The 16,997-nt window shown below is 38.4% G+C and overlaps 2 protein-coding genes across 3 annotated transcripts in view; both read right to left on the bottom strand.

The window, feature by feature from the left end:
- The window catches only part of LOC128864504 (transcription factor HNF-4 homolog), a 101,951-nt gene extending 92,950 nt beyond the window's left edge, over window positions 1–9,001 (bottom strand). The window contains exon 1 of one of the 2 annotated variants that reach the window (XM_054104200.1): window positions 7,895–9,001. The gene's annotated coding sequence lies outside the window, so the exon portion shown is untranslated. The remainder of the gene's footprint in view (window positions 1–7,894) is intronic. The other variant, XM_054104202.1, reaches the window with a different exon arrangement.
- Window positions 9,002–15,686: 6,685 nt separating this feature from the next.
- The window catches only part of LOC128862980 (choline/ethanolamine kinase), a 34,148-nt gene continuing 32,837 nt past the window's right edge, over window positions 15,687–16,997 (bottom strand). The window contains exon 8 of the mRNA XM_054101844.1: window positions 15,687–16,980. Within this exon, the coding sequence (XP_053957819.1) occupies window positions 16,903–16,980 (78 nt within the window). The 3' untranslated portion in view covers window positions 15,687–16,902. The remainder of the gene's footprint in view (window positions 16,981–16,997) is intronic.

Raw genomic sequence — 16,997 nt, forward strand, 5'->3', positions numbered from 1 at the left:
ACTCGGCCAAAATCGCTTAAGCGGTTATCGCGCCAATCAGAAAGAAGAAGAAACGTCAAAGTAAAAACTAAATAGAATGGGCGCCGACACAGAAAAGGGGGTTTCAGGCATAATTCTAATAAAACTTTTGTTAGATATTATTAATTATGCATTCATATTACAGACGTGTATATTTCTGGAGGAAACTAAAAGCTTTTCCAAAAATTCCCTACATCGATTTGTAATAAAGTTGCTCGCTCAAGTGATATTTCGTGTCAAATTTAAAATTTTATATTAGATATTATAATTTTTCTATATTCACAATGAATTTTGTATATGTATCTATATTTATATATGCATATATGTATATAATCGCCATGTACATACTTTGCTAGAGGTTTCGCCGAGTTCCTGCTCCAATTTGTGGTGTAGGCCTTTATATTGTACCACAAATGGCCAAAAGTAATCACCTAATACAGTTGTTTTTTCAATCTTAGAAGCTCTTTAAATTTTCCAGGGTTATTTTTGAATTAGTTTTTTTGAACTAGTACTTTTTGAACTACTCCTTTTTACACTAGTCCTTTTTCAACTAGTACTTTTTTAACTACACCTTTTTACACTAGTCCTTTTTGAACTACTCCATTTTGAACTAGTTTTCAACTAGCCCGTTTCACTGTCATCTAAAAATGTTCATATTTGTATTTTGTGAGCTCAAGACCAGTGTAACCTCTTGCGCTAGAAATTAAATTCCCAAATCCGATGTCTATATCGTCTAAATCAATTTTTAACGAGCTCTTGCTTGTATTCATAAACGCTTTGCCGTGTTATTGCTTACTATAAAATCGAATATCGAATTTCCAATGCGTATTGCTGTCATAATTTGTTGCAACCTCAGTAGACATCGTTTACGGATTTCCCCAACTTTCTATCACTAGCAACAAATTGCGCAATTAAATAAATTAATTATTGCTTCACTTTACCTTCTTTCCATATCGTTAATGATAATTAAATAAATCGAAAACACTAAAATATTCCATCAAATCAATTTCTATGAAGAAAAACCTTTAAAAATGCCCAGCTGATTGATACAATACAGATAATAGCCAATTTTGCAACTAATCTGCCATATGTGAAGTACCTTTAGCAAGTAGCGAATAGATAAAGCAACTGGCATAAATAAACTTATGATAACATCACTGGAAAGCAGCTGCCAAGCATTAGGAAGGACTTAATGAGTATTGATACGGCCGCGTTCATACAGGCCAATCTTTGTTGCTTCAATTCGTTGCTTGTGATCCTCGTGCTCTGAAACACCCTTTGTGCTCTCGTTCTTCTCAATGTTGATGTTCACTGCAGACCTAAAACTAGTAATTGCAAGGTGTATAAACACGGTGGTCAACACCAGAAGAGAGAGAGTTGAAGCAACAAAATTTGCTGAATGAAACTTGCTAAATATCAGAAAAAAGAGATTTAGCAGCATTGAAAATACTGAGCTATACAAGTCTTATGACCTATAACCAAACTCGCTATAGGCGAATCTCACTCGATAACTTTGTTGCTGATGTCACATGCAAATTTTTTGTCATGTGAGCAGAGCTCAAAAATAGCGAGCAGAGAAGTGGCGAATCGCAGACGGCTAATATAATATGGCACAAAACTAATCATCCTATTATAAGCTTGCCGCCGTACCCGAATGGATGCGTGCGTGACTACCATTTAGGGCGTGCGTAGGTTCGAATCTCCGTGCACGACCATGAAATAATAGAAAAAAGTTTTTTGTAATAGCGGCAATACAGGTAGATATCCTCCGCGTGTATTTCTGATCCTGATAAAAACCATTTGCCGTTCGGAGTCGGCTTAAAACTGTAGACCGCCCTTCCATTTATGGAACAACATCAAGACGCACACTACGAATAGGAGGAAGAGTTCGGCCAAACACCTAGGTTAAGTTAGGTTAAATGGCTGCCCTAGATAAGGGCACACTTGGACAAATATTCAAAATTCGTCCGTTGTGGCGCCATACATGGGAGAGGAGAAAGGAGAAGGGAAGGAAGAAAGAGCCTTGGGATTAGAGACGATGATGACCATACATTTTACAACGACGCCGACGGTGGTTGATTTGCGTTCGTAGTTAGCCGCAAGAAGCTACTGATGAACTTCACCAAATTTATGATATTTACACCGGCTATATCCGCAGGCGTAGCGAAAAAGTGAGAGCCCAGATGCCTAAGTCTTTGCCAGTTGAGGGCAGGGCAGCTGAGAAGAAGGTGTTGAGAAGATTCCACCTCGTCTTCCAGACAATTTCTGCAGAACGGACTTGAGGCAATCCCAAGTCTCACGACATGAACACCTAACGCACAATGTCAGGTAAGGATGTCCACCAAATTCGAGAGCTGGTGCTTTGTTAGCCTTAGGAGTTCCCTTGAGCGTCCCCGATCTACCAGTGGCCAAAAGGATCTCGCGACCTTTCACGTTTGCGCACTAGCCCAGCGCTCGCTGAGTTGACTCGAGGCCCATCTTTCCAGGAGCAGACGACAGGTTCTCAGGGGAGCCCCAATTCTCTCATTTCGCGACGAAACCGTCTCCAAAGTTCCCTATGCCGCTGTGACCGGGAACCAAAATGAGCCTGATGACGAAGTATTCGGATGCAATCGAGAGAGAAGCCAGACATTCCTCAACCAATCTCGAACGCACAAATAGCGAGCCCAAGGTCCTAATTGCCGATTGGCTATCGGAGTAAATATTTACTTCTTTAACGGTAATTACCGAAGTAAACAACCAGTCCACCGCTTCCTTAATTGCGGATACCTCCGCTTGGAAAACACTATAGGGGTCCGGGAGCCTAAACTTAAGTTGGATGGGAGGCTCCTTACAGAATACTCCCCCACCAACCCTTCCGTCCAATTTCGAGTCATCCGTGAACATGTTTGCCATGCCTTGCCGCCAAATGTTGTACCCTGCCCACTCATCCCTTGAGGGAATGTGAGTAGAAAAAGGTCCGCTCGGACCTAGCGTGGGTGTACAGTGATCGGCCAAACTCCTAACGCACCAATTATTTATTTTATTTTTATTGGAAGATTAATTTTTTAAAATGGCGTCATATGTCAATCATATTTGACGCTTGTAAACTAAACAACTCCATAACTCGACAAACAGAGCGCGTTAAGGTTAAAATAAAGATTTTCATCACTCTAAATATTTTTGTTTTGATTTAGTAAAAAAGTTATTCAAAAACAAAAGTAGATGATTAATTTCGCACCACTTTGTACATTTCGTGATTTAAAGTTAAATTTTTGTATCAAATGCAAGTAAGTGTGAAAAAATGCCACAGTTGCGCAGTTGCGCCAAAAATACGCAGTGTTTGTAACCGTTTAATTTTCATGCCGTCGGGCGGGTCTTACTTCTGAATGCAAAAACAATATCAGAACGCATTAAATTTTGTATAGCACTTGTATGCAATATTTAAATACATCACCCAAAAATGACAATTTCGATAATTGGCCGAATTGTTCACTAATTTCGCATTGTATTTGACGCTTCGTGTTTTTTTATTGCCAGCCACTGTACGAGTGAAAAATAGTTCAAAAGTTTGAATATGCAATTTTCCTTATTGATCTATTTTGTTTGTTTTCGTTTATTTTCAAGTATTTAACTGACGCTTAAATGTTGTCTATGCAAATGCAAATTAATTTGTTTACCAAATCATTGACGTCTGTGTTGCTTTTACATGTTTAAATATGTGCAATCGCAAAATATTACTGAAAAAGTGGTCAAGAAATCACATCTTTCACGGCGCATGCCGCGGAACCGTTTAAAATTTATTGCAATATAACAGTATTTTCATTTCCAATTAAGTTGTTGTCGGTGCACGAGATTTCAGTTTATTTCTCTTTTATATTTCATCTGCGGTAAGCATTGCGTTATGTGCAACATTCATACATACATACATACATACATATGTATGTATCTGCATTTTGACGTTGTTAAGAGTTTCATCTTTTACTACTTTTTAAATTAATTTCGATTTCACTGATTCGCTTGGGATCCCCGGTCCGACTATGCACACTGTGCGCCAACATATCGATGCATACCGAGCAGCACAAACTCATACACACGGTCTGTGGCAGTTGCGGCGCACAGTGGTAGGTATTTAAACAAATTTCGGAGAAAAAAATTATATCCAAGGTTTGAAATTGTCTACTTGTAAACTTGAAAGGAAGACAAGAAACTGTGTGCGTTGCAATGATATTCGTCTAATTTTAAAAATATACTTATCGATTTTAACACTTGCTCGCATTCTTATTTTCAGGCCTCCTCCTGCCTTCATTGCGTGTTTTGCTCTAATTTTTTTAAATATAAATGCTATGAAATTATCTGGATTTCTTTTAATTTCGATTAAAAAATAACCGAATATAAAAATAAAATAAATGTACAGGATTCCTTTATTGGGGATGTATTTCAATAGGTCTACGTCAAAACGAAGTAGGGCAACGTTAGTGTACAAAAAATATTGATGACGTTCCAGTGTTCAATTTGGAATAATAGTGAAACGGGTTGAACTTGATTTTATTTATTAGAAATACGGTGAAACCATCTTTGGCCAGACACTCACAGTCAGCAAGCTTTTGTCCGTCCAAGGGAGTGAGTGGACATCTCCCAACCAAAAAGGGTAACTTCTTCCGATACAGAAGATTTGGTATAGAAAAAAATGTCCACTCAAGGGAAGTGTCCGGCTAATAGAGGTTAAACTGTAGTATTATAGAAAATTTAGAATATATTTAAAAAATTGAACACTAATTTGGGATTTTCAGTTTAAAAAATTATAATAGTACGAAATCATCTTACGTACTCTTTAGCAAATGTCATGTCAAATGTGTCTTGCGAACTGAAATCGGAAGCGTTTTAAGTTTACATTGAAATCGCATGAACAAAGCAGGTCTACGAACTTGGAAGGTAGTAGGAAAATAGTGGATAGCGAAAAAATATTAAAAAACATTTTTTGGGTTCGTCAGCTTATAAATAGAAAAAAAAAATCGTTTGTAATTTTGATATTTCTACTACAATTGAATACTCGATGACGGGTGTTTTTTACATGCTTTAGAGCAGTACGACAATACGAAATAGAAATATTGTAGGAATGAATTTTTTTTTATTATAATCTGGAGGACAAATTCATAGCATTTATTTTTGGAATCTGATATCTGGCATATGCCCGTTGTGACTAAGAGATACATAGTCCATTCCATCAGCTGAATTTTTTATTACTTTATCCAATAAATCTGGCCACATGACGGCAATGGTAGCTTGAATATAGACTTCCAATCCTTCAATAGTTTCAAGTTTGTCGGCATAAGCCAATGACTTAATATAACCCCAAAAAAATAATCCAGAGGCGTAAAATCGCACGAACAAGGAGCCAGTCAACAGGAACACTTCTAGAAGGAAAATTGTCACCAATTTGATTTCTCAATAAATCAATTGTTAAGCGCGCTGTATGGCAAGTTGCGACGTTTTGTTGGAACCATGAGCTCCTTCCTCATTTCGAAAGTAATAAAGACCGATGATGCCACCAGTGCTCTATGAATCCCATATGAAGCAGCGCCATAGGAAAAAGTCCAGACTGATATGCTTTTCTGATTAGACAATCCTCATTTAACACATAATGGCTCCTATTATGATTTGGATTCGATCTTCGATATTCGATATTCGCTGGTTGTCGAAGATCGAAAATCGAATGTGAATTTAGTATTATGAGCGGTGCAACTCTGTCGAAATTTTCATTGTATACCGAATTCAGAGTCGAATGCAATTCTGCTTTTGAGTGTGTAGCGTATTGTGGGAAAATTTGTTAAAATGTAAGTTGCTTGCGATTATTTATTGTTTTATATATTAGTATAGTAACCAAATAATAAACATATACTAATTTTGTTAATTTTATGCAGGTCGAAAGTCGTGAGTACCAAACAGCAATTAGAAAGGCTGGTTGCATTAATGGAAGAGAATTCACAATTCGTAAAAGGGATTTGCTCCAAAGTTCAAGCAGCAAAAAAATGGGAGGAGTTTACAACGGAGCTGAATTGCTTGGGACCACCAGTTAGAACGGCAGAAAAACGTATTAAGGTTAATAATGGTTTTTTTTTTGTGATGTTTGTAGAAATACATTTTTATTTTCCCTTGGCAGGCATGGGCTGACATTAAGTCAAAAGCGAAGAAAAAATATCCGAGCAACAGGTGGGAGCCCTAACAAATATAATTTTCCAGAACATCTATTACTTCCGATAGCACAACAGACACTGTGGGTTCAACAAGTCCTAGCATACCTTCATTACCAATGCTCAATTGGTACGATCCCTGAGCACAAAATCGCAGAACTGTTGCTAGCTTTAAAATATTTTGAATGGATTTGGCTCGGGTGCCCTGCTGCAACTGGTTTTCTGTACTGGACAGTAGGTTCATAAACACCTCTTTAGATAATCTAAAGTTCTTTAAAAATCTGTAAGGTAATTTCTGTAATACTGAGTACGTGAACACATTTAGAAAATTCTAAACTTACTCAGTGGAAACCATTTCTAGGCGGTTGAATGCGTCCCTCAACCGTTTTCTACTTCTAGCTAGTTCCACTAATCTTTCATCGTCCGATGAATTGTCGAACCACAACTCCGTTGTACTCATTTTCACAAAAAATACTTTTTTTTAACTTTTAAAAATGTTGTTAACAAAGAATTTCAATACAATCGCTTTTTCTTTCATTTTTATTTGCTGTATCAGCTGAGAAAAAATTATCTATTGTAAATGCGTGGAGCGATCGAAATTCACAATAGTCCTATTCTTCAGCGAATGAGCACCATAATACCAAATGAAAATTCGTTCGATCAGCACTTTCGACTACATTCGAAGATCGAATGTTGCTCATAATAAGGGCCAATAACAAGCGTTAATTTATTAAGTGAACTAGATTTGATTTATTCATTAGCAATCTGCACCCACTGTGCCGACGACGATCGTCACAAGTGCACACACACTTACATATACAATCTCCACAGGGCTAATCGTGCATGTGGCTCATGCGCGCTCATACAAATGCGTTCCACAAACCCTCTGATACGCCGCTAACAGCAATCGTAGCGCTGCGTTGCGTTGAAGCTATTTTTTTCTGTTTTATTAAGCCGATGACCACGCGTGTGTGTTGTGTGTGCGAGACGTCGTGCATTGGCAGTGTGTGTGTTGTTTGTTGTTTTTAACCTGATGTTACGTAGCATAAATTGCCTGTCATACTTGTGGGGGCATGCTTGCGAATTATGTATGCATGGCGGTGTGTATGCATGTATGTATGTATGAAGTACGAAAGAAAAATGTATAAATAAGTAAAGAAGAAAACAAAATAGTTCACTCATTCCGACTGCTCTTTGTAGTGTTTTTAGTCGTTTTGTTTTGTTATATTTTTCTTCTTTTTTTATTTCTTTAATTATAGGCACCTTTGCCTTCATTGGACGAGTTCTTTGATTTTATAATCATTTGCAGGTTTTTTCAAAATAATTTGTTTTTTTTCCCGTAAATTATTGCACTTTGTCGCGCCTGCACGGGCGCTCTTTCGCAGGCACTTATTCGCCCTACCCCACCAGCAACACCGAAAACCAAAACTGCACCGCAATGCATTTCTACGCTTTGCTTCAAACTTTACTGAATCATTTTGATTGCACTTTGATTGGCGCACTTAATTATTATTGTGCAATAGTCTTTGTTATTAAATATCATTTTCGATTAACGCGCACACTAATTTCAACAAATGGATTATTTTTTTTTACTAATAGCTCGTAATAGCCATAAAAAGCTATAAAACTATGTATATGTATATATGTAAGTACGTAATGCATGTAGGAAAAAAGTCCATGCGGCAAATATTTTTGTACTGTACCTGCTAAAGAAACGACAGCCCAACTAAGTCCGCGACGATATTGTGTGAGCAACGATACGTCTGTCGGAGACAGTGACACCACCACTGACAGACAGCCAAACACCAGACGGCAAGCGCCAAGCGTTAAGCGACAATGACAATAGCGGCAACGGCAACGGCCACGGCAAAGATTTGCACCGCCAATTGCAAATATTTAGTATTTAGTATGCGCGTAAATATTGAATAAGTTCCCAAATGTGCTTACATGGGCGTACATATGTACACAAGTATGTTCTTATAGTATGTCAGAGTGATTTCTAGCTAAAATACATACATTCACCCATATGTAGGTGCAAACAACGAAAGTTTGTGCGGCTGTTCACTGACTACGCTTGTTCCCCTGCTATTATTGCAGTTCTTTATTTAGCCTTATTGACGTTTGAAATGTCTTTCAGCTGTTTCTGCATATTCTTCTTTTCAAGTCCGTACATTTTCTTTTGGCCTGCGTGCTGCTTTGTCTTCCTTCACTGATTTCAGCCACTGTGTTCACTTACACTGGCACTTTTTGTTTTTTTTACTCACTTGCTTACTTACTCGTTCACTCATTGCTTGGCTGATTGGCTGTCTGGCTAATCAATTTCCTAACACACTCAACTGCTTTTTATCACTGCACACACACGGAAATATGTCCAGATGTATGTATGTATGCCTGTATGCATATACACTTTGCAGATAAAACAAAATATTTGGACATACTATATGTATGCGTGTATGCATTTATGTACAATAGTCATATATTTCGCTACACAAACAAATATTTGAAAACAACAATAGCCACAGACTAGAAGTACCTAAGCGCACAGGCGCAGGCACTGACACAGACTCGCGGCTATGTGTAAAATTGAATCGTTGATAAGTCAAATTGCTTTTCATTCCACAATAATAACAACAACAAACACAATAACACCAACAGCAATAGCAAACGCGATTAATAAATGCAGAAACAAAAGAAGATTGTAGTGAATAATAAAAGCAATGGCAAAACACAGCACAACAAATAAAAACAAGGAAAAATCCGATTGAAAAGAAAAACAACAATATCCCCAACCGTGTTGATGACTATGCGCACAATGACAACGACTACGACAACGGCGATGACGATCCATCATCGCCAAACGACGACGACGACGACAACAACGAGAACAACGATCGGATCGTGGCGAAGAGTTTGTTATCGCTATGCGAGCAAAATACTCAATAATAACTAAACAACACCAACATCGCACAGTCAGAGTCGCCAATAGTGGCGTTGTCGCTGCCGCAGCCGGTATCGAAGAGAGTTGACGTACGTGGCGTCCAAACTACTCCAAGTCCTCTCCTCCCAATTTACAACGAGTTGTGTGCATACAAGTGTTGAACATGAGCAAAAAAAATAAAATTACGTACAATAAAAACAGCATCCACATGCATACATGAATGTATGATAGAAGTCAACTAGAAGAGCAACGTTGAGTAATTGAACGTTAGAGCAATAGAGAGTGACAACAGCAGCATCAAGTGGTGGTGGCCGGTTCATCGTGTTTCGAATGGCGGTTAAGTGAGTGTCATGCTGGGCTTGTTTACTACCCGTCCGGTGTATTCGGTTGGGAGCGTAGCAGCGCGTGTGTGTATTTGGAGCTCTCCACTACACTTTTTCTTTTGCATGTGCGTGTGTGTGCATATGAAACCTCTAGTATATACTTTGTGCTGGCTAGGCTTCTGTTGATCTGTGCGTTAGACAGTGATAGCCATTAGTTGCAAAATCATGCAGTGACCTTAAGCTACACGCGCTTACGCATATGCGGGTGTGTTAGTATATGGACGAGCAGTCACAATCCACATGTTGCATACTTTTTGACAGTAAAACACGTTAAAAAAAGCACAGTTATGATTTGAATCGTGGTTTAGACAATACTAACGCTTGCGCATAGCGTGGTACTGTTAACTTGAACCTCCATAAATTTGACTGGGACAGTTGTTGGGTTGACGCCATTTTACTTGTTTATTTATATTAATTTAGTTACAAATAATTTTTTTCTTTCTACAAATATTACCTTTCACGTTTAGATTAGCCTAACCTAACTTTTCATTCTTGTTTAAGAACGTTCGTTAGTTTGACACCTTTCAACCAGTGGCTGAATCATCACATATGTACATACGTGCATCGATCAACAAACATACGCAAGAAGACTACGTGATACGCTAATCGTGTGAGCTGAATGGCATTGAAGCCACCGAATGCAAACGGATTGTAATTTATTTTCAATTTGCAATAGTTCTCAAGTTTTACAATGCTTTAGATCGTATTTTTAGGTCACAATAGACGTGGAGCCGTCAAAACTGTTGTAAAATTTAATAAACATAAATAAATATAATCATGGATCCATCTCTGTTTTTATAAAGGGTGGTTAGTTTCAAGGGCCGGTGTTGATTTTAAATAAAATACAATTTTTTTAGGAAATTGTTGTCACGTCTCTTTATTATGATATTATTGGTATGGTTCAATTACGTATGGAACGAAATATCGGCCAAATGGCGGCACACCTCCATCCGATGGTCCAAATCTTCGATAACGCTGAGGCATAATTGAGGTTCTATGCCGTTAATGTGCCGAACTATCTCATCCTTTAGGTCTTGAATTGTTGCTGGCTTATCGACGTACACCTTTTCTTTCAAAATCCTCCAAAGAAAGAAGTCCAACGGTGTCGTTGACGTTTAGGTGTGGTTCACATTCAACATCGGCCCTTGAAATTTAACCACCCTTTATATGAATTCTAGTGAAAGTGATGGAGGCGACAAAATAGTTTTTTTTTTTAAGTTGATTATTTATTTGGTATTAATAATGTTATGTACTAAAATAAACAATAGTTTTAAGTATATGATATGATTATACAATGACTCTAGACGAGTTCTCAAGTGCAGAGGCAGGTAAGAGGAAAGACCAATCCTTTGGCACTCCCTAACACAGCGTGAATATATGTATAAACGGTTATTTATTTTGGCTCTTTTGCAAACTTTTTCTTGCAGATTTCGGAAATGTTTTCGCCCGACCAAAGAGGCCTTTGAATTTGTTTTCATCAGGAAATAAATTTGACGAAATCAGATGCCAAAGCGATGACTCCAGTGCTACAATTGGCATCCACACTTTTACTTTTGTCTAGCGGCGGGTACCAACACAATGTTGGCAGCGACTATTTGATCGTATTTGACTCTCCCACGACAGTCGGTTCTATGTAACCGGAACGACCCGGATTTATATCCGGCCAAGGACTACCACCTCAACAGCATTCCCCGTATATGTATGGGGAATGTTTATGCTGTTATGAGTACAGCTACAACAACAACAACAACTATTTGATCAGTATGGGCCAGAGCACCGTTTTAAAGTTAACGTCCCACATCCTGAGAGAAACGTCTTGGAAACGAAGTTATGCCCGCAGTTAATACGGTTTGCCGATACTACGGAACGGAACGTTCGTGAGAATTCATTTACAAGGGCCTCTAATTAGTTTCATCGTGTTAGCTGATACGGGCGTACGTTTACGTTGGTGAGTGTGAGCACCATAAGTCTTACCTAATTGGTTTATTACCTAATTGGTCAAATGTTATTAGCAACGTACTCATGTAGATATTTAAAGATTAGAAAAATATATACTCGTATAGCAAAGAAGTGACGAAGTTTTTAACGTACGAGGGCAACTATTCATGTTGTGAGTCATGACTGCACTGTGTGTTGCTAAGTACGAGCTGGGAGAGATTTAGCTTAAATAAATTAATGTATAGTGAAATATAGTAAATTTATATAGTAGTGAAAATTTTTATTTCGAATTGCCAGTATGAGAAGTCTTAGTCATCATGAAGAAGAAGAATTGGCGCGATAACCACTTAGGCGATTTCGGCCGATTTTAACAAAGCGCGCCAGTCGTTTCTTTCTCGTGCTAATCGGCGCCAGTTGGAGACTCCAAGTGAGGCCAAGTTCTTCTCCACCTAATCTTTCAAGCGCAGAGGAGGACTTCTTCTGCCTTTCCTGGTGCCGTATCGAATACTTTCAGAGCCGGAGCGTTTGTTTTCATTCGGGCGACATAACCCAGCCAACGTAGCCGCTGGATCTTTATTCGCTGCGTTATGTCTATGTCGTCGTAAAGCTCATACAGCTCATTGTTCCATCGCCAACGTGCAAAGTCCAAAAATTTTCCACATAATCTTTCTCTCAAACACTCCAAGGGACGCCTCATCGGACATTGTCATCATCCAAGCTTCTGTGCCGCACGTTAAGACGAGCATGGTGAGAGCCTTTTAAAGTGTTAGTTTTGTTCGTCGAGAGAGGACTTTACTACTCAATTGCTTATAAATAGCTTAATTCAATATTTGTCTCCTTCCATTATAACTTCAGTCTTTGTCTGCTTCCTGCCTAACTTCAGTCTTTGTCTCTTTCCTGGCAAACCTCACAACCTTTTCAGTGCTGCCAGCCAAAATAGTGATAATTTCAGCCCGAATCGCGCTATCGTGCAGAAGACTAGGAAATATCTCTACTCGAGATACGCTGCAGTCGTCTAGTGGGCCATGTGACTGCCTGATCGGCAAGTTGGTCGCATAGAGACCGTACTGGTTACTTCCTCCATTTCTAAGGCATGCTAGTTCCAATATTAGCTAATCTGTGCAAACGTCCAATTCAGATTTGACTCCATTGAGCCGATCTCTTTTCATTTCAGGATAGATCTCTATAAACCCATACTTGATTTTCGTCCACGTAATAGAGCTTTTCAGCTCTTCGTAACTTAATCTTTCCAACCCGGAGGGGTATTCCTGTGCGATATAAGATTGAACACTTTGTAGCATACCGTTTGCATGGATTAGTGCGTCGCGACGGTGGCCTTTTCGTGGCACTATGTATGCATTGCTGAAAAGATGATTGGACTCATACTTCTATAATCTGCGATATTCATACAAATCGAAATCTTCTGCAGGTGGACTAACTCTTCGTCTGACTAATCCGGGTCTGGTTAGACTTTTTCGACTTTGGACATGAATTTAACATATTTCTATTAAAGCTAACGACTTAAGCTTACAAGTAGCTTCCAAAAATTTAATTTTCTTTCGTTTTATGGATATAACCTTTTTAAAAAGAATACTCAAACAAGACCAAAAAAGGCTGAAGGTTTTAAAAAAGGTGTCCAGCGGAGGGCTCAATGGATATCGTCGTCTTCCAAGGATGAGAAACTTATAAAGTGTGTTCATTTTTTCTTTTCAATGGCCCCTGTAGCTGTGACAAAAGTAATTTAAGGAAAGCCCAATCGATCAAGAGAGTTCTAGTAGATCTACAGTGTCATCCTTCATCATGTGGGTTCCATGCCAATCCGAAACAACGAAAATTCAAATTGATTGGGCAAACATTATTATTTTTATATAGAATTATTCACATTTATTTTTTAAAGATAATCAAAGATAATTCAAATGCTGGTCGTAAGTACGCCGTAATTCGGCCATCCGTCAACACCTATTTTGAATGACTGGCTGGAGGTCTTCGGTGGGTATCTCGTGAATAACTTTAGTAATGTTGGCTTCCAATACCTCAATCGATGGTGGTTTATCCATGAAGCATACACCCACAAAAAAAGTTTCGAAGCTGTTATAGCACACGATCTTGGCTGCCAATCCACTGGTCCCAGACGAGAGATAAATTGCTCATCGAAACGACGACGCGACGACGTAGTAAATCCATTGTTCCACGAGCTGTATGGCATTTGTTGGAACCAAATGTTGAAGCTCGTGATCTCCATTCAATTTGTGGCATCAAAAAGTCGTTTATCATAGCGCGATAGCGTTCGCCATTCACTGTTACTTGTACATTGACCCCTGCATCGCCTTTGGACCAATGAATCCTCCAGCCCATAGACCGCAGCAAACGATGGCTGTAATGGCTGTTCTTGAATAGGAATTTCGCCCATTGACGTAGCCATTGAGCCAAAAATGGGCCGCATCGCTGAACAAAATTTGGGTCCCAAAATGCGGATCTTCGGTGAGTTTTTCGAGCGCCCAACGAGTGATATAAAGACGCTTTGGAAAATCTGCCGGCTTCAAATCTTTAACTACCTGTATCTTATACGCTTTCAAACCAAAATCTTTGCGTCTTAAAATAGCTCAAGTAGTGCCATAAGATAGGCGAAGTTTTTGATATCGGCGCCGAATCGATTCTTCCTGGTCTCCTTCCTGGCAAAACTCTCATTTAAAGCCGCAATATTTCTCTTCACTTCGGGCTGTACATGGTCTAATTGGTTAAGTATCATCCAATAATGTAAAATTATTCTCAATTTTGCCGAATAGTTGTCGTCGATTTTCGTTTCATGATGAAATGTCAATGAGTATTGAAAAAAATTATGTGTTTAGTTTGACAGTAGTCACGCGTGATCTGCTAAAAAAGCCCATTGGAAATAGTATGTCCAATCTGATCACCCGTCGGCCGCCGTAGCCGAATGGGTTGGTTCGTGACTACCATTCGGATTTCAGAGAGCGAACGTTGGTTCGTATCTCGGTGAAAGACCAAAATGCAGGAAAAGTTTTTTCTAATAGCGGTCGCCCCTCGGCAGGCAATGGCAAACCTCCGAGTGTATTTCTGCCATGAAAAAGCTCCTCATAAAAATATCTGCCGTTCGGAGTCGGCTGGAAACTGTAGGTCCCTCCATTTGTGGAACAACATCAAGACTCACACCACAAATAGGAGGAGGAGCTTCGGCAAAACACACAAAAAGGGTGTATGCGCCAATTATATATATATATATTAGGGCGGGTCGTTTTAAAAATCGCTCATTGCTCTGTTTCAAAATATCACCATTTTTGGCCTTTACATGAGAAAATAAGCTAAAAAGTTCGACCCAAATTGGGGGACATCAGAATTCGTTTTAGAGGTGTGGTTCCTTCGGCAAAGTGTCTTATTTTGATCTCTAGAATATGATTTTCACAGAGCAATGGGCGATTTTTTTGCCTCCCCACAAATCGACCCGGCCTACTGATCACCCTTTGTATCAAAACCCCCAAAGTGTTCGACTCATGGAGGTTAACAAGATTTCATATTTGTGACCAAGATTGCTTCGAAAAATTAGAAATGACGTTTAAAGTATCAATCTGAGCTAAATGAATTTTCAGGTATATGAAATGGAACGAGCAACTTTTCCTTAAAACATTTAAACCCATTATTACCGCTCTTCGTAGGCCTTTCACTATGGGTATATTTGATTTATTTAAAGCTCTTACAAATATGTCTAAAAAATTAATTACTCTCTATTTACTTTGCTGTCGAGTTTCGAGTGGATGTGTATAGAAAAATTTATTGCCGCTATGGATTTGCTATCGAGTTTCGAGAGGTGATTTAAAGAAAAATAATTTCTCGCACACATAACCTCGATACGCGCCAGTAGCGCCACCTCTTTGACTTTGCATGGACTTTTCAAACGACCCTCATACTCGTAAAGGGTAAAAGGAAATAAATAAAATCGCACATTGGCGCAGCGCTTGCTTATCACCTTTATTAAGTCAAAAAGACAAAAATAAAAAAAAACTTTTCCATCGGTACTTAAGGAATCATTAAAGTCTGAAAAGATTAAATATTCTTAATAATAGTAAAACAACTTAATAGAGTTCTGCCCTAGTGAATAGCCTGCCGATAAGGTATCTCAATAATTTATAATCTAATACTTACATACAAACATTCATATAAGAGGCATTACTCTATCATCTTGCCGGAAAACGGAGTTTCACAAGCCCACAAAACATATAGAGAAAAACACAGCTGGCCAAAGCAATTATAAATGTTTAGAATATTCATCTTTATTTGCATATTTACATAAATGTATAAGGAAGTAAGTGCATATTTGTTTTGTCTGTTTTATGAAAGCATAGCGATTGCAAACATTTTTTCCTCGCTAAGCGAAAATTACGAGCTATAATCCGGTCACAAAATTTACCGTCTTTAAATTCGTAAGTAAAATTCAAGAAAAAAATAACGTCACGCAATGGCGCCACCTAGCCCTATGTGCATACATCCATTACCAAACGTCAGCTCAGTATTGCAAAGCAAATGCGTTGAGGCCCAGTTAGTCGATGCTTAATTTTCGTAAGCTAACTTACAGTAAGAAATTGACAACGATTGCTCGACATATAAATTTCTTTGTTAAAATCTTATTTTTTGGTTTTATAGGTATTTTTTTTTGTGCTAGCTGATTGCCAGTACACAGTCTACAGGGCGCCTCAAATAAATTCGTTTTAATAACAATTTTTACATAAATGCTTTATTGCGGATTATTAAAACGAGCAGCTGGTAACTAACCTCAATTCACGTTAGGCCGTTACTTAATCTGTATAATTAGATTTGCGTGTAACTGTCTCGCCTATACATGAAATTACATGACATAACATAATATGACATGACATAACATGACATGACATAAAGTGACTTAACATAACATGGCATGCCATGGCATAGTATGACATCGTATTACATGACATGGCATAACATGGCATCACATAACATGACATGACATAACATAATATTACATGGCATAGCATAAAATGACATGGCATAGCATGACATAACATGACATGGCATAACATGACTTAACATAAAGTGACATGCCATGACATAGTATGACATCTTATTACATGACATGACATAACATGGCATAGTATGGCATAACATAACACAACATGACATGACATATCATGGCATAAAAGTCTATTTACATCTGGCTTCTGTGCTATGTACAGACATTCCCAATCAGTGTTACCGCAGGCATATTTCCTTGGATCTACCTACATATTTTTTTTTTTTTTGTTTTGTTCATAATCTATTCGCATGGCTTTTTTAATCTACTTGTACAGTTCCTCAAGTTTCTTATAATACAGACTTATAAAAAAATTAAGTTAACTTAAGTTGCGTACATTTAGTGTCTAAACTAACTGGGCCTTTACTCCAAATATCACCACTAGTCGGACTATCACGAATCCTGAGCATGTTCACGCTCAAATTTGCTTTTGAGTAACTGATATTCACGTATACGAGCCACACCATATTCCTGCAAGTAGAATTGAA

Source organism: Anastrepha ludens, chromosome 5 (assembly GCF_028408465.1).
Source record: "Anastrepha ludens isolate Willacy chromosome 5, idAnaLude1.1, whole genome shotgun sequence".
Lineage (NCBI taxonomy): Eukaryota > Metazoa > Arthropoda > Insecta > Diptera > Tephritidae > Anastrepha > Anastrepha ludens.